Genomic DNA, 26332 nt, shown 5'->3' with positions numbered 1-26332 from the left:
TGAATAAAAAGTAAAACTCTACTGTCATGGGAGTGTTCCTTTAAGAAAGGTTTTTGTCTTATCACATGGCTTCAGTGATGTCATTTTGTGGGTGGAGCTGAGCTGTGGCTGTAAGGTTTGTTTTAGTTTCACTTTCAGTTTGACTGCTGTGGGCTACAGACCAGGAGAAAGAAGTGTTCTGGCCTGTCTCTCTCTATTTTCATTTTAAATATCTGTTCCAGTTAAAAAAAACATTGATTATAGCTACCTGCTTTGGTAACTTAAAATATATAGTTTGCTTTCCGGAAGGGTTTACGCCTGCTGGTGAGACGTGGTCAGAATCTCTGGGAAAGTCAGTCCGATTCAAGTGAGAATGCAGAGTGCTGGGCCACGCCCTTGGAAAGGGGTTTTGGTTTATTGGATTTTGTTTTTGAATTGGAACAGTCAAGGGGGAATTCATTAAGTGTTATACATGGATTATTGTAGCTGTGGGGTGTCTTTATGTTTGTAATTGACAAAAATTCTTGCTGTGTGTTTATATATATATATATATATATATATATATATGTTAACTAAGTTCTTAGAATAAAGCTTGTTTTGATTAAAGTGTCTGGGAAGAATGATAAATCAGACCTGACGGGAAGGCTCTTGTGCTCAACCTAGCCAAATTCAACATCAAGGTTGTAGGTCAGGTGGATGTCATAATGCACTTTGTAGTTTCTAAGCCCTGGCCCATAACACTACCTATCTAACTTTGTCTTATTTCCCTTAATGCCTTTGGTTAACAATTGATCTACAAAGAACAAAGAAAAATATAGCACAGGAACAGGCCCTTCGGCCCTCCAAACCTGCGCCGACCATGCTGCCCGTCTAATCTTCTGCCCTTCCGGGGTCCGTATCCCTCTATTCCCATCCTATTCATGTATTTGTCAAGATGCCCCTTAAATGTCACTATCGTCCCTGCTTCCACTACCTCCTCTGGTAGCGAGTTCCAGGCACCCACTACCCTCTGTGTAAAAAAACTTGCCTCATACATCTCCTCTAAACCTTGCCCCTCGCACCTTAAACCTATGCCCCCTAGTAATTGACCCCTCTACCCTGGGGAAAAAGTCTCTGACTATCCACTGTGTCTATGCCCCTCATAATTTTGTAAACCTCTTATCAGGTCGCCCCTCAATCTCTGTCGTTCCAGTGAGAACAAACCAAGTTTATACAACCTCTCCTCCTAGCTAATGCCCTCCATACCAGGCAACATCCTGGTAAATCTCTTCTGCACCCTCTCTAAAGCCTCCACACCCTTCTGGTAGTGTGGTGACCAGAATTGAACACTATACTCCAAGTGTGGCCTAACTAAGGTTCTATGCAGCTGCAACATGACTTGCCAATTCTTATACTCAATGCCCCGGCCAATGAAGGCAAGCATGCTGTATGCCTTCTTGACTACCTTCTCCACCTGTGTTGCCCATTCAGTGACCTGTGGACCTGTACACCTAGATCTCTCTGACTGTCAATACTCTTGAGGGTTCTACCATTCACTGTATATTCCCGACCTGCATTAGACCTTCCAAAATGCATTACCTCACATTTGTCTGGATTAAACTCCATCTGCCACCTCTCCGCCCAAGTCTCCAGCATCAATAGTTATTTGTGGAGGAGAGGTCCAATCTCCTACTACCCTTTGGGTGCAAAAATATTTCCTAAGTTCACTTGTGTAAGCTTCTGAGGTGTAGATTGTAGTTAAGACCTGTACTGTTATACCGGTCTCACTTTAGATGTGATTAATGGTTAGGTTTGCGAGGTGGTGCCTTTTTTTTGTGTATTAATTTAGATCGTATTCTTTTCAGGATCGTACCTGTCCTCTGGATTCTCTTTCTCGCCTTATGCAAATAAGGTTCCAGGGCATGAAGACAGCGATCGGGCGCGTGGGAGCCCTGGTGTAGGCAGCAAACCAAGCTCCGAATCCATGGCCCTCGATATCCTGCAGCAACATGCTAGTCAGTACAAGAGCAGGTCACCGACGGTAAGTAAACAAGGCTGACCAGGCCAAAGGAGAGTAAAGCAGCCCATGTCATACCAATAAGATTATCTCCGCCAAATTACTCCTTCATTTAGATCCAGGTCCCTGGATGAGATGCTTCCACCCTGATTCAGTACAATCCCATAACATTCTCCAAACCTTTTCATGCACTTCATAAGTTCATAAGATACAGTAGGAAAATTAGGCCATTCAGCCCATCGAGTCTGCTCCGCCATTCTATCTTGGCTGATATGTTCCTCATCAATGTTACAGGCCAAGAGCTGGATTGCGAAATCAGCTGGAGCATCCCCTCCCTAGAACACATGACCTTCGAAAAACGTTTTTCAGAAACAACCTGAAAATCCTTCAGTCTTGTCAGACTCTTCTGATCCACCTAAAAGCATTTGGCCAAACTGAAAACTACAGACAGACCTGGTTCTTCTCATCAATTACATCATCTATATCCCACTAAGATGTCCCATGACCTGCTTAGCTAGGACTAAATACCATCCAAAATATAAACACTGTTCCATTAGTCCATTATCTGTAACCAAGTAAGTGGTTGGAATGAATCAATACCTCACCTTTTACAACACCTTAATTACAGTTTTAGTAGAAACACAGTCTGAGTATTTTAACCTAGGTTCTTTAATATTACTGCAACAAATATATATCATAACCCGGGCTCATAATGACATTACTGCAATAGATATATTTTTAAATTCTTTTTTTTTTTAAATTTAGAGTACCCAATTCATTTTTTCCAATGAAGGGGTAATTTAGCGTGTTCAATCCACCTACCCTGCACATTTTTGGGTTGTGGGGGCGAAACCCACGCAAACGCGGGGAGAATGTGCAAACTCCACACGGACAGTGACCCAGAGCCGGGATCGAACCTGGGACCTCAGCGCCGTGAGCCTGCAGTGCTATCACTGCGCCACCGTGCTGCCCTTACTGCAACAGATATAACAATTTCTTACATGCATGTAAGTTGCTGTATGAAGCTGGGGTTGAAGTGGATAGCTGAGATAGTTAGTGAAAAACACTTGGCCAAGCCATGCCTGAATGGGCAGGTTCTAGTCCTTGGTACTGGCATCCCTCCCTTTGATGCGAACCGCGTAATACACCTTTAAAAATACATTGACGGAGTGATTTGGTGCAGTACAAGGGTAACATTGTATACTTTATAATCCACTGTTCCATATCTGGGTGATTACAATTGGTAGGTGAATGATAAGAGGCACACAATCACTACCAGAGATAAAGAAAGAACTTGACTTTATTTAGTGTCCTACTATGTCCTTGTTATAGCCAAATACCTTTGAAAATGAATGATTATTTCTTGAAGTGTAGAGTCCTTACTTGAACCTTGGCAGTGACTAGTTAGCCAGGATGCCAAGCAAATACTCTGCTCAACTTTAAGTAATGCCACTTACCTCCAACAGTGCAGCTGTCCCTGAATACTGCACTGACAGCCTCGGTAATGTGCCTGAATCCTTACATCTGAAACCTCCGCCCTCTTAGATAAGAGTGCACCCAGCTGTGTGTGATATTAATACATATCCTTTCTCTTTAAATGTAGACAAGTGAGAAACCACCTCATGAACGAGAGCGAGAGATTGACAAAGAGCGACCGCGTTCTTCGCCATCCCAACGGCAGATCACCTCACATCACCACCTTGGAATGGGGTACCCATTGCTCCCAGGGCAATACGACCTTCCATATGCAACAGGTAGGACTGATGGGTGGGGGCAGTAACAAATGAATGCAAAATTGTTACATTTTGAGTTGGTAAATGGAATTCAATAATTCCGATACATCAGTGCATGGGAGGTTTTATACCCAGAGCCGAAAGTGAGAGTGAATGGCTGTCTCTGTTCCCGCTCCCCAACACTCTGGTTGGTTTAGCTCAGTTGGCTGGGCAGCTGGTTTGCGATGTAGAGCGAGGCCAGCAGCGCGGGTTCAATTCCCTGTACCGGCTGAGGTTATTCATGAAGGCCCCGCCTTCTCAACCTTACCCCTCGCCTGAAGTGTGGTGATCCTCGAGTTAAATCGCCACCCGTCAGCTCTCCCCCCTCAAAGGGGAAAGCAGCCTGTGGTCATCTGGGACTGTGGCGACTTTACTTTTACTCCAGCTAAACTCCAAACAAGTGTTCAGCCCCAATGTTGGGTTTGCATTACATGCTGCCAGTCAGCATATCCTTGAGGTGAAATCCCTGAACTAAGAATAGTATAATCTTCAAGGCGCTGAGGACCCAGATTCGAATCCCGGCCCTGGGTCACTGTCTGTGTGGAGTTTGCACATTCTCCTCATGTCTGTGTGGGTTTTGCCCCCACAACCCAAAAAAGATGTGCTGGTTAGGTGGATTGGCCACGCTCAATTGCCCCTTCATTGGAAAAAAAATAATTGGGTACTCTAAATTTATTGAAAAAAAGAATAGTATAATCTCATCGTATTGCGATATGAAAGTATTGGGAATCAAATTGAAGAACAATGTGTGCTCATGCAATGATTTACCCTTTGGCATTTTATAATTCAAAATGATTTGGAATTATATTAAAGAAACAGACATTAGTTCTATCCTTATAATAGCGCATGATCCCAGTCATCCTGACTGGCAGCCTTACCAGCCCATCGAGATCATGCAGCTAGTCAGTGAGATCATGGTTGACTTGTCACCCAACTCCATATCCCGCCTGTGCTTCATGCTCTGGCTTAATGCCGTCCATAAGAACTAGGAGCAGGAGTCGGCCATCTGGCCCTTCGAGCCTGCTCCTCCACTCAGTGAGATCAAGGCTGATCTTTTGTGGACTCAGCTCCACTTTCCCGCCCGAACACCATAACCCTTTATTCCTTTGCTGTTCAAATATCGATCTAGCTTTTCCTTAACATTCAATGAGGTGGCCTCAACTGCTTCACTGGGCGGGGAATTCCAGAGATTCACAACCCTTTGGGTGAAGAAGTTCAGTTAACTGAAATCTTTCAATCTCGGCATGAAAATTGAACAATCAACCTTGCATTCCTTTAATGAAATTCAAAACATGCAGGGGATGGTTTGTGGTCTCTGTGAGTAGTTGCTCCTCTCGTTATCCAACGCCATTGCTCGGTACAGAAATGTTGGCCCAGCAGAACTACTTTGTTGCTGCATGCATCTGCTAATCTCCCGTTATCTCGACATCTCCCTGCCTCCCTCAGCTCTCTGCTTAACCTGCCTGCTACCCATTCCAAAGTCACATGTCAAATGCGTGGCTCAAGCAATGTAAGCATCAGGTTAGAGGCAAGGTACAGAACATGGCGGACAATAAGCATCTATTGTGCTCCCATGTCCAGTATATTTAGGCGAGACATTGAGACACCATTTAATTAATATTCACTGTAACCTCTCCTTAGTTGGACAACTAAGAGCAATTTATCACGGCCAATGCACCTAAGCTGCATGCCTTTGGACTGTGGGAGGAAACCGGAGCACCCGGAGGAAACCCACGCACACACGGGGAGGATGTGCAGACTCCGCACAGACAGTGACCCAAGCCGGGAATCGATCCTGGGACCCTGGAGCTGTGAAGCAACAGTGCTACCCACTGTGCTACCGTGCGGCCTGAACAATAAAAATTGTTTGTTTTATCAAAATACAGTGCCTTCGATTTTCCACTCCGAATGTAAAATGACGCTGATTAAATTGAGGGAACGGATGGGACAGAATATTCCCAGACAAGGTGTCCCCACACAATGGATTTGCAAACCATAGATGTTAGAGCATTAAACACATTTCACTCGGATCCTTCACAGTTCTTGGCCCACTTGACTCCAGGGTCTGACAGATTGATGGGCAGTCAAAGAGGGATTTCTCAGACTTTAGATTTTTTTTCTCTCTCTCCTGTCTCTCATTATGCGGCGGGGTGGGGGCTGTTTGATGAGGGAGGCGGGAACGGGATGGGTGTGTTCAGTCACGGTGCTCCGTCAAGGTATGGGCCGGGCTCGATGGGGTAGCTGCTCTCGTTCCTGCCCCTCGGCTTCGCGTCGATTGTTGTGTCGCTGTCTCTTCACCGAGTGATTCTCTCCACTTTGCCAGGTCTCTCCTCTCCAGCCATTGTTGCAAGCCAACAGGCTGCAGCCCAAGCCTCCGTGTCCACCCTATTCCCACCAGCCAGAAGGTGAGAATGGTAAGAAAAATCATTCCTTATACTTTGTCCTCTCCTTTGCATGTTCAGCCACGTTTGCAGTGCAATTGTTAGCGTTCTCCTCCCTGGGAGGGGGGGGGGGGGGGGGGGGGGGGGGGTGTCAGTACTTTGAGGTGCGGAACGTACAAAAGGGTCTTCTTCCCAACCCCGACAAAACGTCCTTCCCTCTGGTCTAGAATAACATTCAGGGAAGCCGGGGAGGCATTGGGCCTGTATAGTATGTGCCGGCGGGGGCTGGAAGTGGCTTACAAACCCGCCACCCAAAGGCGACGAATAATGCGTCACTTGGGCCAATTAAGAGGCAGGGCGGATTCCGGGCTGTTGACTGAGAGTAATCTTGCCCAATCCTGACAAAGCAGCTTATCCACGAACATTCACTCCCTCCACCACAGTAGCAGCAGTCTGTACCATCTACAAGATGCACTGCAGGAACTCACCAAAACTCCTTAGGCAGCACCTTCCAAACCCATGACCGCTAGATGATGCATGGGAGGCTATTCATGAAGGCCCCGCCTTCCCCCTCGCCTGAGGGATGGTGACCCTCGGGTTAAATCACCACCAGTCAACTCTCCCCCTCAAAGGGGAAAACAGCCTGTGGTCATCTGGGACTATGGCGACTTCACCTTTTACGTTGCATGGGAACACCCCCACCTGGAGGTTCCCCTCCAAGTCACTCACTGCCCCTACATGGAAATATATCGGCCGTTCCTTCACTGTCGCTGGGTCAAAATTGGAACTCCCTCCCTAACAGCACTGCGGGTGTACCTACACCACATGGACTGCAGCATTTCCAGAAGGCAGCTTGCCACCTTCTTCTCGAGCAATTGGTGTTGGCCAATAAACGGTGGTGGTGCCCATGTCCCGTGAATGAATATTTTAAGAATCCGAGCACTCTGGTGGGATGTCTGACATTGGAGCTCGCTGGCTGTGACCCAGATCAATTTGAAAGGCCACTCTCAAGGCAACGCAGTACGGGAATGACCCTTGCAGCATGAGGTATCGGGCTCGAAAATCATTCATCTATGTCTGGACGCATCAACGTCTTCCATGAAGCGCTTCCACTGGCCAAAGAACCACTGCCAAGATTTAGCTCCGCCCTCAGACACACCCACCCTTGCAACCTCCCTGATGGAATAAAAGTAGAAATACGGCTGGTGTAAATCCCGCTCTGAAAGCTTTTTATTCCATTCTGCACCTAGCACGGCTGTCGATTGCCTTTTTAATGAGCCTGTCACCTTCAATTTGCATTGCGCGGGCCCACCCGCCAACCACGTTATCCCGCGTGATGCCACCGGGAATTCACCCCAAATGATTTGCGCCCGACGATACGTTCGGGCACGCACATTTAGCTCCGGTTTTCGGAGCGTGTTTTTCAGGTTATGATGCCTTTTGCCGAGGCGAAGTGTCCATTTTACCCAATCGCCATGGCAATGGGTAGGAAAGTGAGGAAAATGGGAACCAACCTAAATTTGTTTCACCTTTGGCGCCCCTTCAAGAGGGGATACCATTTCATGTCGCCTGCAGGGAGAGAGAGAACAATGTGTGTTTGCAGTGGTCGCAGACAAAGAAAGAACAAAGAACATTACAGCGCAGTACAGGCCCTTCGGCCCTCGATGTTGCGCCGACCTGTGAAACCACTCTAAAGCCCATCTACTCTATTCCCTTATCGTCCATATGTCTATCCAATGACCATTTGAATGCCCTTCGTGTTGGCGAGTCCACTACTGTTGCAGGCAGGGCATTCCACGCCCTTACTACTCTCTGAGTAAAGAACCTACCTCTGACATCTGTCCCATATCTATCTCCCCTCAATTTAAAGCTATGTCCCCTCGTGCTAGACATCACCATCCGAGGAAAAAGGCTCTCACTGTCCACCCAATCCAATCTTCTGATCATCTTGAATGCCTCAATTAAGTCACCTCTTAACCTTCTTCTCTCTAACGAAAACAGTCTCAAGTCCCTCAGCCTTTCCTCATAAGATCTTCCCTCCATACCAGGCAACATTCTGATAAATCTCCTCTGCACCCTTTGCAATGCTTCCACATCCTTCCTATAATGCGGCGACCAGAATTGCACGCAATACTCCAAATGCGGCCGCACCAGAGTTTTGTACAGCTGCAACATGACCTCATGGCTCCGAAACTCAATCCCTCTACCAATAAAAGCTAACACACCATACGCCTTCTTAACAGCCCTCTCAACCTGGGTGGCAACTTTCAGGGATCTACGTGCATGGACACCGAGATCGTACTCTGTCTTCCTGTTATTCCTTCCAAAATGAATCACCTCACACTTTTCTGCATTAAACTCCATTTGCCACCTCTCAGACCAGCGCTGCAGCTTATCTATGTCCCTCTGTAACTTGTAACATCCTTCCGCACCGTCCACAACTCCATCGACTTTCGTGTCATCTGCAAATTTACTCACCCATCCTTCTACGCCCTCCTCCAGGTCATTTATAAAAATGACAAATAGCAGTGGCCCCAAAACAGATCCTTGTGGTACACCACTAGTAACTGGACTCCGGTCTGAACATTTCCCATCAACCACCACCCTTTGTCTTCTTCCAGCTAGCCAATTTCTGATCCAAACTGCTAAATCTCCCTGAATCCCATGCCTCCGTATTTTCTGCAGTAGCCTACCGTGGGGAACCTTATCAAACGCTTTACCGAAATCCATATACACCACATCAACTGCTTTACCCTCATCCACCTGTTTGGTCACCTTCTCAAAGAACTCAATAAGGTTTGTGAGGCACGACCTACCCGTCACAAAACCGTGTTGACTATCTCTAATCAAATTATTCCTTTCCAGATGATTACACACCCTATCTCTTATAAACCTTTCCAAGATTTTGCCCACAATAGAAGTAAGGCTCACTGGTCTATAGTTACCGGCGTTGTCTCTACTCCCCTTCTTGAACAAGGGGGCAACATTAGCTATCCTCCAGTCTTCTGGCACTATTCCTGTAGACAAAGATGACTTAAAGATCAAAGCCAAAGGCTCAGCAATCTCCTACCTAACTTCCCAGAGAACTTAGGATAAATCCCATAGTGAATAGTGACACCTACCGTTCAATACAGTAAGAGTAAACAAGCATTTTTATAGCTTGTTTTCCTGTAGCATCTGCCACTACTTCACGATGTCCCATTTTCACCCATTGAAGTCCTGGTGTATAAGTCACTGTTATAGTATAGGAAATATCTAGCAAGCGATGCACAGCAAGATTCCACAAACGATAGTATGGTGATGACCAGATGTTTTTGTTTTCATGAGGCCGGTTGAGGATAAATATTGACTGGAACACCATGCTCTTCCTCAAAAGAATGAACGTGGGGTACTCCACGTCTAGCTGAGAGGGCAGACAGGGCATTGGTTTAATGTCTCTTCTGAAAAACAAGAACGGCACCCCTACAGGGCAGCACTCCCTCAATACTGTGCTGGAGCGTCAGCCTAAATTGTGGAGTAAAGCCTTTGCAGTGGGACTTGAACCCACAGCCCCCAGACAGGTGAGAGCGCGATTGCTGAGCACACATTCATTGCCGTGTCTCCGCACAAGACATAATGATTGTAATTCTAATCCCCTGAATTCAATTGATCATTTGTTCCAGATTTAATGGCAGGATTGAGAGGGGTGGGGAGGAAGGCGTTGCGGGACGCTGCTGTTAAATGTTGCTTCAGACTCCACGAAGAATGCCCTGATCTTCTTCAGCCAATGTCCTGGAATCTTTCACCCCCACTTTGAGGGGGCAACGCACATCATATCGTTCATTCTTATGTCCCCCGTGGAAACCCAGGAATGGGCAATACAGAGAAGGTTTTTTAAAAAACCAGCCTAGCCGCATTGCTCCATCTCTTCTGATTCTGGTGAGGCTCCCTTCATTCTCATCGTCTTTATTCTGTCTTCCAGGGAATAAAAGGATGCGATCGCTTCATTCAGAATCATGTGACTGGATCACGTGACGAGGACCCCGCATTTTCTAAGACATCAGTTCAATGGTGTTCCTGCCGTGAAGTCAGGCAGACTGTTGACATGTTTCTCCTGAAGGACTCTAAACGTTGGGAAATGGAGACCTGCTACCAATTGCGTGCGTGTCCTGGTGGTTTTGAGCAGGAAAGTTGACAATTCTGCCTCTCTCACTGTGTAGATATATTGTAGAATACCCCCCTTATCTGTCTCACCCCATCAAACAAAGTCTTTATGGTTGACTGACTATATCAATGCTGTTGTTGAGTTCAATGCTTTGAGGGTTGTAGGGTGCTGTAAAACTGGGCTGTGCTAGGGTAATTCTGACTCATTCCCCCCTGGATAACGTGGCCTGAGATGAAAGTGGTTAATTTATAAATGATTCAATCATTGCTAACATCCGGTATTAATGGTGAAAGTTGTTTTTAAATGAACGAGGAATAACATTTGGGAATATTGTTGCTATTAGCCTGCCGTCATGCTTCCCCCCCACTCATCCCACCTCACAAGTACATCTCTTAACTTAGAAGGTGATCTGGGGACCTTAACCCCTGTGGCCCTTGCCCTCCCACCTCTAGCCAGTAGGAGGCAGTGTCTGTTGGCTGCTGAGGAGCAGGAACAATAACGTTCCACCTCTGCATCCGACAGAGCACAAAGCGAGTTGAAGTATTTCTTCTACAACTCGAGCATGGCTGCTGCTTTGGTGCAAGGAGGGGGTATCGTGTCGTCTTGGAATTAGCAGCGACGTTTAACAGGAGTTATGGGGCCCCTTGGACCGTCTGGACAATTTGTAGGTTCGCCTAGCTCTGATACAGATGTTGGGGCCGGGCAGTTCTCCGAGGCCACCTGTTTGTTTCATCACCTCCCTGTCTGCTTCTCAAAGTGAGGAATGTTGATGCCGAGGAATGGAACTCATCCCAGTTCAGGCACCCGGTGTTGTCGGCTACAGCATAGCCAGTTTAACTTCTCCAATCCGCTCCAGCCTCCGAAAGGAACAGTCCCCACTCCACCAAAACAGCATTTCATTTTCCATTGCCCGCATCGACCTCCTGAGCTCTCCTCATCGTTGCCAGCTCAACTTTGAGCTGTTGGGGTCTGCTTATTAGGCACTCGGTTGGCAGAATCGTTTAAATGAATCTAGAATCAGTATAAATGGAGGCTTATTCAACTGGAATGGTTGCAGGCTGACATTTGGGTTTTCCCCATACCTGTACATCCTGCGCGGCGGGCAGCTGGGTTTCCCCATACCTGTACATCCTGCGCGGGTGGGCGGCTGGGTTTCCCCGTACTTGTACATCCTGCGCGGCGGGCGGGCAGCTGGGTTTCCCCGTACCTGTACACCCTGCGCGGCGGGCGGGCAGCTGGGTTTCCCCATACCTGTACAACCTGCGCGGACGGGCGGGCAGCTGGGTTTTCCCGTACCTGTACACCCTGCACGGACGGGCGGACAGCTGGGTTTCCCCGTACCTGTACATCCTGCGCGGCGGGCGGGCAGGCAGCTGGGTTTCCCCGTACCTGTACATCCTGCGTGGACGGGCGGGCAGCTGGGTTTCCCCATACCTGTACACCCTGCGCGGGCGGGCAGCTGGGTTTCCCCGTACCTGTACACCCTGCACGGGCAGGCGGGTGGCTGGGTTTTCCCCGTACCTGTACACCCTGCGCGGGCGGGCGGGCGGCTGGGTTTTCCCGTACCTGTACATCCTGCGCGGGCAGGCGGGCGGCTGGGTTTTCCCCGTACCTGTACACCCTGCGCGGGCAGGCGGGCGGCTGGGTTGGCGGGCGGCTGGGTTTTCCCGTACCTGTACACCCTGCGCGGGCAGGCGGGCGGCCGGGTTTTCCCATACCTGTACACCCTGCGCGGGCAGGCGGGCGGCTGGGTTTTCCCATACCTGTACATCCTGCGCGGGCAGGCGGGCGGCCAGGTTTTCCTGTACCTGTACATCCTGCGCGGGCAGGCGGGCGGCCGGGTTTTCCCGTACCTGTACACCCTGCATGGACGGGCGGCTGGGTTTTCCCGTACCTGTACATCCTGCGCGGGCAGGCGGGCGGCCGGGTTTTCCCGTACCTGTACATCCTGCGCGGGCAGGCGGGCGGCCGGGTTTTCCCATACCTGTACACCCTGCGCGGGCAGGCGGGCGGCTGGGTTTTCCCATACCTGTACATCCTGCGCGGGCAGGCGGGCGGCCAGGTTTTCCCGTACCTGTACATCCTGCGCGGGCAGGCGGGCGGCCGGGTTTTCCCGTACCTGTACACCCTGCATGGACGGGCGGCTGGGTTTTCCCGTACCTGTACATCCTGCGCGGGCAGGCGGGCGGCCGGGTTTTCCCGTACCTGTACACCCTGCGCGGGCAGGCGGGCGGCTGGGTTTTCCCGTACCTGTACATCCTGCGCGGGCAGGCGGGCGGCTGGGTTTTCCCCGTACCTGTACACCCTGCGCGGGCAGGCGGGCGGCTGGGTTGTCCCGTACCTGTACATCCTGCGTGGGCAGGCGGGCGGCTGGGTTTTCCCGTACCTGTACACCCTGCGCGGGCGGGCGGGCGGCTGGGTTTTCCCGTACCTGTACACCCTGCGCGGGCGGGCGGGCGGCTGGGTTTTCCCGTACCTGTACACCCTGCGCGGGCGGGCGGGCGGCTGGGTTGTCCCGTACCTGTACATCCTGCACGGGCAGGCGGGCGGCTGGGTTTTCCCGTACCTGTACACCCTGCGCGGGCAGGCGGGCGGCTGGGTAGAACACACATCAGTTTCTGTCTCAAACAGTTGACGCACATCAGAGTTGAATTCCGGACATGATCCTGGCATTGAGGCGATTCCGAATTTCAGTCTGGCCCAGACCGAAGGCACTTAAAGACGTTCCTGTCAGTTTCAACTCTGTCTTGTTTCTCTTTTCTTTGGAGACTTTTTATTGGGTGTTAGTGTGTCAGAATGCCTTCAATTCCCCATGATGCCATCAGGAAGCAGTGGCCATCTTGTGTATATATCCTCAGGTACCAAGGATATGCTTGTTGTAGCACAGGAGGCAGAATTAACGCCGTAGATCTTTGAGAAATGTAAATAGTATCTTTTTATAAACCAGGAACAGTACCTGCCAATGATGTCCAGGTTGTCACTCTAAGCTTAGGATTCAGACAGCGCATGTAAATCAGTTCACTTTGCCTTCCAGGAAGCACTTTTCAAGTATACTGTATATAAATCACGCAAACTCTTGTGATCAGATTCCAGCCTGTTTCTCATTCCCATTCAATTCCCAGGCCCGGAGCGTTTTGAAATGTGAGAGGTGTTTGGACTGATATTGTCTTGTAAAACCCAAACAACCCCCCCCCCACACAAAAAGCCTGTGGGACCACGAGCAGTTTTGGATGGAGTCCCTGTCAGTGGATCAGCTGTCACTGCAACATACTCATGTTCTGCCAATAGCTACCAGCCTTCCCAGTCTCCACAGAGCTTGCTCGAGGCACCCAGGGGGCAGTTAACGTTGCTGCTCCAACGCTCTCTCCACTTTTTCACACCTTGTATCCGGCAATAGAATAATTGGGAGTGCAGGAACGAACCAGTTTCTGAATCCTCCTGAGTGAGCCCTTTTCAAACTTCCGAGGTGACCGTTTGCTCAGCATAACGTTTAGGAAGTATTGTACTTTTCACCAGAATAACTGCTATAAATGATGGCGGATCTAGATTATGTGAGCACCAGTGATGGGGTGCGGGCAGCGTGTACGCCTGATCAATATTCGGAATTATTAATGTGATTGTGCAAACTGACCCAGAGTGGACCACGCTCCGGCGACCGGAGCCTGAGAAAGCAGTGACCTCCTGTCGGTGCTCGCGCTCCACGGCCGATCGCCAGCCCTGCCTTCACTACACCCCACCCTGCCACCCGGACACTGCCACCATGCTGTGGGCTCCTGCATTTGGACGGGGCGGGGGGGGGGGGGGGGGGGGGGGGGGGGCAAAGTTTGAATTCTGGTTTCCTAATGATTGGAATTGAGCTTTGGAGGCTGAATTTGATGTCAACGTGCTGGCAAACGGTTCAGAGTTGGCACTCAAAAAAAGGTCATTCGTTCCAACGGCGGCGAGTTGGGCTTTGAGGTGTACGCCAGCCCCTGCCGGTCGGTCTTAGTCCAGACTGGTGGGCTGGCTTGGTTCAGGGTCAGCTGTGGAAATGAGTCGGAGCATATTCGATCCTGCCTGGGTGCCCCAGAGCGCCGAAAGGGACATGGCAAAACCATTCTTCATCACCATGTATTAGAGCGCTAGAATGGCCAATACGTTATAAAAGAAATACTGTTACGCTGTAAAAAAAAAAGCAACCTGTTTTTACTGTTGTTAAATGGGTTCTCGATGTCCCCCCCCCCCTCTAACTTTGCTGTCTTTGTAAGATCAGTTTTATGCATCGTCGCAGCCGTTTTTTTCGGGGTCCTGTGCATCTCTACTTCCCGAAATAGATTCTCACCTTTTTGTTTCCAGCAGTGTGTATTCTGTGCGGAACCTTATTCCCGCTGCCAGGTGCTGTCGCTGTAAATATTGTACAGAGAAACTATTGTAAAATGTTTTGTTGTTTTTTTGAAAAAGAGAAAAGTCCTAGATTCTGATTTCCAGAGGGGTTTTTTTTTGTTGGTGAAATTGTTTCCAAAATCCTAATTGTGACCTTTTTACCTTCTTGGACCCTGCTGCTGGGGACTGGTGAATTCTTCGTGTTAGCTGGGCCCCACAAAACGTTCCCCCTTCGAAATGTGGAGTTCTTTTTGATGCAGAGTTGGAATTTAATAGCTTCTCATTTCATATACCTCCACTGCGCCGCCTCCTCTACTATACAGAATACCCATTGTGTCTCCTTGTACAGAATTCCCCAGTGCAGGTCCCAATTTCTGTCCCAAGGATCGCTGCTTGTTTTATCTCGTCACCGATCCTAACCCCCCCCCCCCTCCCCCCCCCCCCCCCCTCCCCCCCCCCCCTCCTGACCATCGACACCCCCTCCCTTTCCCACAGGCCAGTGCCTGTGACCGTCAGCCAGTGGTACCCACTTCAGTGTACCGATCCAAACGTGAAGAGCGAGGGGCTAAATCTCTGCACTGCTGTTAGTGACTATGTTTACAGATAAACCTTGGGCGCAATAGGGGGAAAAACACCAACGTCCACTTTCACAGTGGGTTCATTCAATTACGTGGGAGTGAGAGAGCTACACAGGATACACTGGGATCGCCACAAATACCTGAACACACACTCGCAGACAGGTGTACTCAGGCACACCCGCACGCTCGGAGGCACGCGCGCTCCGAGGCACGCGCACTCCCCGAGGCACGCGCGCACTCAGAGAACCAAACTGCTTTTCTCAGGTTAACTTTCTCTTCCAAAGCCTTGATTGGCTGCCCCTCTCTGCTGAGAGGATTGGACAACACCGTTCCCGACACACACAAGTCAAATCCTTTCTGTCAAATCGTAGGACTCCAGCTGACCATGATCTCCCACCCTGGGTGGCAGGGCTATCTGCAATATTTGACCAGTCAGGTTAGGATCACACCAGCCTACACTGTCTGGGCAGTGACTCGTTTTCAGGGATTCGAACGAGGGGTTGTCTGGGTGTGAATCCAGTGGATTTACCGCAAGATCCATTTCTGGGTCTGATCCCATAAATAGCATTTCACACCTTTCAATGTGAACGGGATCATTGTCAGACACCAACTCCAATTCCCAGAATGGTCTGTTCATTATTAAGAAACCCTACTTTGAATCCTGTGCCATGAGCTGTTGTCGATGCTGCCCAGATTGGACCTGTCATCGGTTTGATGAATGTCTTCAGCAGCCAGTTGCGTGTTTTGCTGTGCTGATAGGTACCTGGTGTCAGGCTGTCTCCAGCTCCATTTGCGATTCTGGGGCAGCATGGTGGCGCAGTGGTTAGCACTGCTGCCTCATGCCGCCGAGGACTCTGGTTCGATCCCGGCCCTGGGTCACTGTCCGTGTGGAGTTTGCACATTCTCCCTGTATCTTGCGTGGGTCTCACCCCCACAACCCATAGATGCGCAGGGTAGGTGGATTGGCCTCGCTAAAGTGCCCCTTAATTGGAAAAAAAAAGAATTGGATGCTCAAAGTTTTTTTTTAATGGATCCAATTCTGCTCCAGATCCTGCTGCAGATAGCTCACCTGAACTGGAGCGGTGACCCGTTAGCAACAAGAGCCAGGGTTTCCGCTTTGGTCGCATTTACACTACTTGCAGTGGGGCAAGCTCCACTACAAGTAACATTACACAATGGACAGCAGAGGAGGAGGACAGACGCTCTGTTGGATGGTCCAATGTGCAGGAACTGCCCTGAGATTGGAGGGAGGGGGTGGGGGGGATGCAGGCAAAAGGTGCCCAGGCCAGAATAGATTGTGTTCCTATCCCAGTTTAACTGGAGCTCCCACTGGTTTAGATTTGAAGCCCATCTTTCACGAATGACTGCGGGACAGTGACCTGTTGCCCCCCCCCAATCTCCCTGGTCTTCACCAGTCACCACAGCGGGGGAATCTGACTGTTCTTGAACTTCATTTATCCTGTACTGTTCTATAGTTTCCCAACCCAATCCCCCCCGTGAATGTAGCTGTGCGTCAGACTGACGGAGCCTCACTGGTACTTGAAGTGTGGACGTTTACAACATATTATTTTTGTTGCTGCGTTGAATTGGTTTCCTGATCAATGAAATGAAAGCTCTTACCGGCGTATCTCATGTAAAGTGTATATTAAGGAGTTCTTTTTTTATACAGTACTGTACCTTGCCTTGTGCATTTAGGCAAAAAAAAAGTAATAAATCTTTTTATGAGACAATCACAATCCCCCCCCCCCTCCTGGTCTCGCCTCTTTTTTTTCTTCTGACGGGCTGTCTTGCGGGTCTGCGATACGGCGGCTCGATTTGAATGGATTTTGGAAGGCCTGCACTGATCATGGAGCTGCCAGCGAGAGAGGAGCAGTGGAATTTCTCAACTTCCAGCGGCGCCCTCCAGTACATCGTGTCAGCCACGAGGGGGCAGCGCACTCTCCTCTCGAGTCAGCGGGCCGGGAATTCGAGCCTTACTCGAGGGGTTTGAGTGGAGCACGGAGCGGAGCTCTGCACTCGCTGTCTTTTCTTTCTATAAATTTAGAGTACCAATTCATTTTTTCCAATTAAGGGGCAACTTAGCGTGGCCAATCCACCTGCTCTGCATGTCTTTGGGTTGTGGGGGTGAGACCCACGCAAACACGGGGAGAATGTGCAACCTCCACACGGACAGTGATACGGAGCCGGGATCGAACCTGGGACTTCGGCGCCGTGAGGCAGCTGTGCTAACCACTGCGCCACCGTGCTGCCCTGCTATGCTGTCTTGTCGTATGAGGGACGGTTGAGGACTCTGGGTCTGTACTCGTTGAAGTTTAGAAGGATGAGGGGGGATCTTATTGAAACTTACAGCATACTGCGAGGCCTGGATAGAGTGGGCGTGGAGAGGATGTCTCCACTAGTAGGAAAAACTGGAACCAGAGGGCACAGACCAGGGACGATCCTTTAAAACTGAGATGAGGAGGAATTTCTTCAGCCAGAGGGTGGTGTATCTGTGGAACTCTTTGCCGCAGAAGGCTGTGGAGGCCAAATCACTGAGTGTCTTTCAGACAGAGATCAATAGGTTCTTGATCAATAAGGGATCAGGGGTTATGGGGAGAAGGCAGGAGAATGGGGATGAGAAAAATATCAGCCATGAGTCAATGGCAGAGCAGACTCGATGGGCCGAGTGGCCTAATTCTGCTCCTATGTCTTATGGTCATGGATCAGAATCCCAAAAATCCCGCCTGTGTGCTCCTATTTAAATATAAGATTCCGGGGGAGGGAGGGGGAGTGGGAAGGTTTTCCTAGGGGCTGGTTTAGCACACTGGGCTAAATAGCTGGCTTTTAAGGCAGGCCAGCAGCACGGTTCAATTCCCGTACCAGCCTCCCCGAACAGGCGCCGGAATGTGGCGACTAGGGGCTTTTCACAGTAACTTCATTGAAGCCTACTTGTGACAATAAGCGATTTTCATTTTTTCATTTCATTTAAAACTCACCAAACACAGCCACATACAGATTATCTGGCCTCGCTGATGTTCGAGGGGACCTTGCTGGAATAGTCTTGTTTTGCACCCCTGAAATATCTCAGTCCCATTGCATCAGAGGGCCAGAAGGGGGGAGCGGGGGGATTTTCCGCGCCCCCCCCCCCCCCCTGTAGCATGTTTCTCAGAGGCACTGTCAATAGGATTTCCCATTGAATTGCAGAAAGGTTGGACAGACTGAACTTGTGTGGAGTTTAGAACGGGGAGGGGTGACTTGATCCTGAACAGTCTCGGCAAGGTGGACGTGGAGAGGGTCTTGCCTCTTGTGGGTGAGTCCAGAACTCGGAGGCACCGCTTTAAAATTAGGTATCGCCCTTTTGGGACGGAAATGAGAATTATTTTCTCGGAGGGATGTATGACTATGGAGCTCTCCCTCCGAACGGGCGGTAGAAGCGGGATCACTGAATATTTTTAAGGCGGGGTGGATAGATTCTTGTTAGGCCGAGAAATCAAAGGTTCTGAGGGGCTGGGTAGGAATGTGGAATTTATAAAACACAGATCAGCCGTGATCTTAATAGCAGAGCAGTCCTGAATTCACTTCCAAAGGAACCCATATAATTTATCACCCGCTTACTTAACAGTCACAAGGAAAGCGTAAAGCAGGTATTGAGTCAAGTGGCCACATCGAAGTAACCACCCATTGTACCTGGTTATTCAAAACTCTCATTTCACCCAGCAACTGATTTGGAAATATATCAGCTGTTTGTTAACCGTCGCTGGGTCAAAATCCTGGAGCTTCCTCCCGAACAGCACTGTGGGTGTACCTAGACCACATGGACAGCAGTGGCTCAAGAAAGCAGCTCACCACCACCTTCTCCAGGACACTTAGGGATGGGCAATAAATGCTGGCCTGACCAGCGCCGCCCACATCCCGTAAACAAATACAAAACATTCCAAGGCACTCAAGTCTTAAAGAGCAACATTCGACATCGAGAGGGCGGATGGTCAAAAACCTGGGTCAAGGGCAGCACGTTGGTGCAGTGGGTTAGCCCTCCTGTCTCATGGCGCCGAGGTCCCAGGTTCGATCCCGGCTCTGGGTCACCGCACGCGTGGAGTTTGCACATTCACCCCGTGTTTGCGTGGGTTTCGCCCCCACAACCCAAAGATGTGCAGCGTGGGTGGATTGGCCATGCTAAAATTGCCCCATAATTGGAAAACATGAATTGGTACTCTAAATTTATATTAAAAAAACCAGTTCAAGAGGTAGGTTTCTAATTATTGCTGAAAATCTCGCAGTGCACCTGGTTATTGAATTATCTGCCAGGGAACATTGCAAGGCTGCGTTCAGGAAACTTTTGAGATTGACAGGGGCTATAAAAATGCAATTGCTCATCAGCTCTCTTGGGCTGGGGAGCCAGAACGCAGTCATGTCAGCTACAGCAAAGACACGAGTGATGGATTATAAAAGATGACCTGAAATAAAATTCGGGTTAAACCTTTTAAATGTTCAGACTATCCAAATGACCGTCAGCAGTTAACAGACCGATCAGGAAAAGGTTGTCTATTTTCATTCTGCTCCGGTGAGATTAATGGCTTTAAAATTGTCTTAAAGGAGTTCAGAGGGGATAAATAAAGTAAGTTTTTAAAAAAAAAGTAGCGGGCTTGATAGTTCCAGAATGTAGCTGCCCGAGAAGGAGTTACTGGAGTCGGGCACAGTTCCCTCGGACTGGAGAATGTCGCCTCAATATTTAAAATGGGCAGAGACGAAGAAACGTGATCCGCTAGCCCGACTGCAGCAAGCAGAGCACCTGACAGCACATTCTGAGGCCATTCAGCCCTAACCCTTATGCTGTCCAATTAGTCCCACTCTTCTTTCAGAGGGTCGGTGCAGACTCGATGGGCCAAATGGCCTCCTTCTGCACTCGGGATTCTATGATTGTTGTATGAGGAGAGATCGTGTTGATTGGGGGGGGGGGGGGGGGGGGTCTAGAACAAGGGGTCGCAGGATACGGGGAAGGCCATTTAAGACTTGAGATGAGAAATTTCTTCACTCGAGTGTGGTGTATCTGGAATTATCCGCCACAAAAGGCTCGGGAGGCCAAGTCACTGAATGTATTGAACAAGAAAATAGATCCTTGACTCTGATGGTGTGATGGGTGTGGAGAGAGTGCTGGAGTATGGTGTTAATATCGAGATCAGCCATGATCCTATTGAATGGTGGAGCAGGTTCCAGGAGCTGCATAGCCTATTCCTGGTCCTATTTTCTATGTTTCTAACCTGGCCATTCAGTTCATTTTGCAGCTAGCTGAGAGCCACTGGCTGCAATAATGTGATGGATGTGATCATGCTTTTTGGAAAATTTACAGGACCTTGGGAAAAGGCATCGTAAGTATCAAGTGAAAAATTCAGGGAGGCCCTGCGATGCTGAATAAAGGTCTGAACCTGTACGTGGTACATGGCCACCATCTAGTGGCTACTGACCATACTGCGGCAGCAAGTGCTGGATATACTCGGCAGGTCTGGCAGCATCAGTGACGAGAGAAGCAGAATTGATGTTTCGACTCGAAGATGACTCTTCAGGCATTTCTATTGAGGCTGGCATGCAGCTGTCAAATTGACCTTGTACAGAGTCATCAGAAAAAGTGATAAATGAACTGGAAGGGGGTTTTATACATTCTCAATCAGACAGTAAAAATGTTTTGCATAGAAATGAGAGGAATGGTTTATTACAAAAAAGGTTTATTACAAAAAAGAAATACAAGATTTTATAGTTTGAGAATCCAGAACTAAGTTGCAGCAGTATTAATATAATTAATTATATGATTGTTGGGACACGTGCAGTTTTGAATGCTTTAATTGAGTTAAGTTGAGGCCATGGGGAAGATGAAGAATCATTCGGCTTTGCTTATTGTCGAATGCCACAGAACGTGGTTGCATTGTGTCTTTTAAGAGTTCTATGCAAGAGCTCCCAATTAGTCTCACTCCACACTGATCTTTCCCAATAGCCCCGTCAACACTTCGCTTCAAGTAATGATTCAGTTCACTTTTGGAGCCAGCTCGTGAATCTGCCTCCACCATCTTCCAGGTACCGATAGCTCACCGCAGAAAAACGTTCTCCTCAACTCTCTCTCTCTCTCTGGTTTTGTCACCAGTTGCTTTGAATCTGTGTCCAGGGGGTTATTGACCCCCTCGATCATTGGAAACAGTTTCTCTTTGTTTACTCTGGGTATCAAACCTCTGATAATGCCTCCATTAAATCTCCCCTTAACCTCTGCTCTACGAAGAACAATGCCAACCCCTCCAATCTCTCTGCAGTAACTGAAGCTCCTCGTCCTTCATAAGGAGAGAAACTGGGGTTTAAGAGCTGAACAATTCTTAACAATAAAAGGAAACACTAACTTTAACTCCTATCTTCTCTATCTCCAATCAAGCAAAGCCCATTACACGTCAAAAGCCACTCGTAAATAAAGTTAGCATCACATGGATATTTGCTCTTCTCTGTGTAGCGAGTTGCTTTCAGCAAAGGAGAGACCCTTTCAGACACCAGCTGCAAGTCCTGTCCTTTGCAGAGTAAACACGAAACTGCCTGCTATAGCCTTGGCTCCTCCCATTAATTACATCTCTATCTCACTGACTGTCTTATGACCATCTTACTAAGACACTGCTTGATTAGGGATAGTCAGCACGGATTTGTGAGGGGTAGGTCTTGCCTTACAAGTCTTATTGAATTCTTTGAGGAGGTGACCAAGCATGTGGATGAAGGTAAAGCAGTGGATGTAGTGTACATGGATTTTAGTAAGGCATTTGATGTTCCCCATGGTAGGCTTCTGCAGAAAGTAAGGAGGCATGGGATAGTGGGAAATTTGGCCAGTTGGATAACGAACTGGCTAACCGATAGAAGTCAAAGAGTGGTGGTGGATGGCAAATATTCAGCCTGGATCCCAGTTACCAGTGGCGTACCGCAGGGATCAGTTCTGGGTCCTCTACTGTTTGTGATTTTCATTAATGATTTGGATGAGGGAGTTGAAGGGTGGGTCAGTAAATTTGCAGACGATACGAAGATTGGTGGAGTTGTGGATAGTAAGGAGGGCTGTTGTCGGCTGCAAAGAGACATAGATGGGATACAGAGCTGTGCTGAGAAGTGGCAGATGGAGTTTAACCCTGAAAAGTGTGAGGTTGTCCATTTTGGAAGGACAAATATGAATGCGGAATACACGGTTAACGGTAGAGTTCTTGGCAATGTGGAGGAGCAGAGAGATCTTGGGGTCTATGTTCATTCATCTTTGAAAGTTGCCACTCAAGTGGATAGAGCTGTGAAGAAGGCCTATGGTGTGCTCGCGTTTATTAACAGGGATTGAATTTAAGAGCCGTGAGGTGATGATGCAGCTGGACAAAACTTTGGTAAGGCCACATTTGGAGTACTGTGTACAGTTCTGGTCGCCTCATTTTAGGAAGGATGTGGAAGCTTTGGAAAAGGTGCAAAAGAGATTTACCAGGATGTTGCCTGGAATGGAGAGTAGGTCTTACGAGGAAAGGTTGAGGGTGCTAGGCCTTTTCTCATTAGAACGGAGAAGGATGAGGGGCGACTTGATAGAGGTTTATAAGATGATCAGGGGACCAGATAGAGCAGACAGTCAGAGACTTTTTCCCCGGGTGGAACAAACCATTACGAGGGGACATAAATTTAAGGTGGAAGATATAGGAGGGATATCAGAGGTAGGTTCTTTTCCCAGCGAGTAGTGGGGGCATGGAATGCACTGCCTGTGGAAGTAGTTGAGTCAGCAACATTAGGGACCTTCAAGCAGCTATTGGATAGGTACATGGATTACGGTAAAATGATATAGTGTAGATTTATTTGTTCTTAAGGGCAGCACGGTAGCATTGTGGATAGCACAATTGCTTCACAGCTCCAGGTTCCCAGGTTCGATTCCGGCTTGGGTCACTGTCTGTGCGGAGTCTGCACATCCTCCCCGTGTGTGCGTGGGTTTCCTCCGGATGCTCCGGTTTCCTCCCACAGTCCAAAGATGTGCAGGTTAGGTGGATTGGCCATGGTAAATTGCCCTTAGTGTCCAAAATTGCCCTTGGTGTTGGGTGGAGGTGTTGAGTTGGGGTAGGGGGCTCTTTCCAAGAGCCTGTGCGGACTCAAAGGGCCGAATGGTCTCCTTCTGCACTGTAAATTCAATGATAATCTATGATTAATCTAGGACAAAGGTTCGGCACAACATCGTGGGCCGAAGGGCCTGTTCTGTGCTGTATTTTCTATGTTTTAAGGCTAAACGCAACCCCTCAATTATCTAAACCCCAGAAAACCCTCTTTCTATAAAACAAAAGTCATTTAGCCCTATCTCGGTAAACAATGAAATAGTTACACTCCATGATTATCCCACTTTTACAACATCTTAATTGCATCTTTTGCAGACGCACCGCCTGTCTGTATGTTAAACCAGGATTTATAAAAGAATTATTGGAATTTACTGCATTCATCCCAAAACACAATGGGAACAGAATAGTTTCTCAAAGGAAAGTGGTAAATTGTTGAAAAAGGAAAATTAAAAATGCTGACCGAGTATCAGACCCTCACGTGTCCAATTGCCAACCATGAGCCTGTTCGATATTCAACCTGAATGGGGAAAGGGGGCAACATAGCCAAGGGCAGAGGTCCCCAGACATTCCGGGACAAGAGAATCCAGTAGGGGACTGTTGGTCAGGAGTGGGGTTTCCTCCTCCCCCACCCAGGTCCCAATGGGAGCCACAGCCGGGACTGACCAGGAATCAGAGATGTTGATTGTGTGTTTCAATGTTCTGTCCCTCAGCAAACCATTAGATTGTGGGACAGAAAGATAGATAGGACTATGGTCTTGTGAGATTAGGACAATCTCAATAACACAGGATGTTCACAGGACCAGAGGTCGTAGCAACATATGACGAGGAGGCCATTCACAATTGCCATTTGCGGGAGAGAGTTCCAAACTTCCACCATACTCTTGAAGGGCGGACTTTAATCTTTCCAGCTCTGCCCGTGTCCCGGACTCCCCAACCAACGGAATGAGTTTCTATCCACCTGCTTAAGCTGGTTCCCCTCAATATCTCCGGAACTCCGATCAAATCATCCTTCCACCTTGTAAATTCCAAGCAACGGAATCATAGATTGTGTAAATCTGCGCTGCACTCTCCCCAAGGTCAGTATATCCTTCTGAAGGTCAAGTATCCTAAACTGCTTGCGGTAACTCCCAAGTGTGGTCTAACCAGACCTTTGTGTTGGAGCATGACGCCTGTGACATTGTATTGGGCACGTCCTCGAGACATAAGTCAGCACTTCATAAACCTTTTTGATTATCATCGGTATCTGTTCATGATATTTTAATGACCAGAGCTTCCAACTCTTTTGATCTTCACTGTTTCTAACTTTTCATCATGGTCTCCAGTTCTAAGCTCTAAATTGGATGAGCTCATATTTACCGATATTGAAATGCCAAAGGTCTGCCCCTTAATTCAATACAGTAAGAAGTCTTACAACACCAGGTTAAAGTCCAACAGGTTTGTTTCGATATCACTAGCTTTCGGAGCGCTGCTCCTTCCTCGGATGAATTTAATATGCCACTTCACTCAGTTTACAAGGCTACTATCTTTGCGTCATCTGCAAATTTGGATTTGTGACATTCCATCCCATCATCTTTTTGTATTTTCGCTTGAGTTTTGCATACTCCTAAATTCAACTCCCCTCCCCCCCTTTTTACCTCAACCTCATGCACTATCCGCAAAACCTCCTTTTTAAAAATAAATTTAAAGTACCCAATTCATTTCTTTCCAATTAAGGGGCAATTTAGCGTGGCCAATTCACCTCCCCTGAACATCTTTGGGTTGTGGAGGCGAAACCCACGCAGACACGGGGAGAATGTGCAAACTCGTCACGGACAGTGACCCGGGGCCGGGATCGAACCCAGGACCTTGGTGCCGTGAGGCAGCAGTGCTAACCACTGCACTACCGTGCCATCCAAAAACTCCTTTCTTTAACCCACCACTAATACAACTGGATTAACATTCTGCACATTTTTCATCTGCCTGAATATGTAAAGATCTCCACTTTCTCATTAATACATTATTTCTAATGTAATAACATAGAACATTACAGCGCAGTACAGGCCCTTCGGCCCTCGATGTTGCGCCGACCTGTGAAACCACTCTAAAGCCCATTTACACTATTCCCTTATCGTCCATATGTCTATCCAATGACCATTCGAATGCCCTTAGTGTTGGCGAGTCCACTACTGTTGCAGGCAGGGCATTCCACGCCCTTACTACTCTCTGAGTAAAGAACCTACCTCTGACATCTGTCCCATATCTATCTCACCTCAATTTAAAGCTATGTCCCCTCGTGCTAGACATCACCATCCGAGGAAAAAGGCTCTCACTGTCCACCCTATCCAATCCTCTGATCATCTTGTATGCCTCAATCAAGTCACCTCTTAACCTTCTTCTCTCTAATGAAAACAGCCTCAAGTCCCTCAGCCTTTCCTCATAAGATCTTCCCTCCATACCAGGCAACATTCTGGTAAATCTCCTCTGCACCCTTTCCAATGCTTCCACATCCTTCCTATAATGCGGCGACCAGAATTGCACACAATACTCCAAATGCGGCCGCACCAGAGTTTTGTACAGTTGCAACATGACCTCATGATCCGAAACTCAATCCCTCTACCAATAAAAGCTAACACACCGTACGCCTTCTTAACAACCCTCTCAACCTGAGTGGCAACTTTCAGGGATCTATGTACATGGACACCGAGATCTCTCTGCTCATCCACACTGCCAAGAATCTTACCATTAGCCCAGTACTCTGTCTTCCTGTTATTCTTTCCAAAATGAATCACCTCACACTTTTCTGCATTAAACTCCATTTGCCACCTCTCAGCCCAGCGCTGCAGCTTATCTATGTCCCTCTGTAACTTGTAACATCCTTCTGCACTGTCCACAACTCCACCGACTTTAGTGTCATCTGCAAATTTACTCACCCATCCTTCTACGCCCTCCTCCAGGCCATTTATAAAAATGACAAACAGCAGTGGCCCCAAAACAGATCCTTGTGGTACACCACTAGTAACTGGACTCCAGTCTGAACATTTCCCATCAACCACCACCCTTTGTCTTCTTCCAGCTAGC

General features: G+C 48.5%; 1 protein-coding gene across 9 annotated transcripts in view; it reads left to right on the top strand.

Moving 5' to 3' along the window:
• Positions 1 to 16948, top strand: part of LOC140404459 (zinc finger protein 609-like) — a 244241-nt gene extending 227293 nt beyond the window's left edge. For 6 of the 9 annotated variants that reach the window (XM_072493031.1, XM_072493028.1, XM_072493030.1 and 3 more), the window contains 4 exons: positions 1824 to 1999; positions 3579 to 3729; positions 6071 to 6152; positions 10090 to 16948. In XM_072493031.1, the coding sequence (XP_072349132.1) occupies positions 1824 to 1999; positions 3579 to 3729; positions 6071 to 6152; positions 10090 to 10096 (416 nt within the window). In that variant the 3' untranslated portion in view covers positions 10097 to 16948. Of the gene's footprint in view, positions 1 to 1823; positions 2000 to 3578; positions 3730 to 6070; positions 6162 to 10089 lie in introns of all 9 variants that reach the window. The other 3 variants (XM_072493033.1, XM_072493032.1, XM_072493026.1) reach the window with 1 other exon arrangement.
• Positions 16949 to 26332: the final 9384 nt, after the last annotated feature.

Source organism: Scyliorhinus torazame, chromosome 30 (genome assembly GCF_047496885.1).
Source record: "Scyliorhinus torazame isolate Kashiwa2021f chromosome 30, sScyTor2.1, whole genome shotgun sequence".
Classification (NCBI taxonomy): domain Eukaryota; kingdom Metazoa; phylum Chordata; class Chondrichthyes; order Carcharhiniformes; family Scyliorhinidae; genus Scyliorhinus; species Scyliorhinus torazame.
The sequence above is the reverse complement of the archived record's forward strand: the minus strand, read 5'-3'. Positions and strand labels throughout refer to the sequence as shown.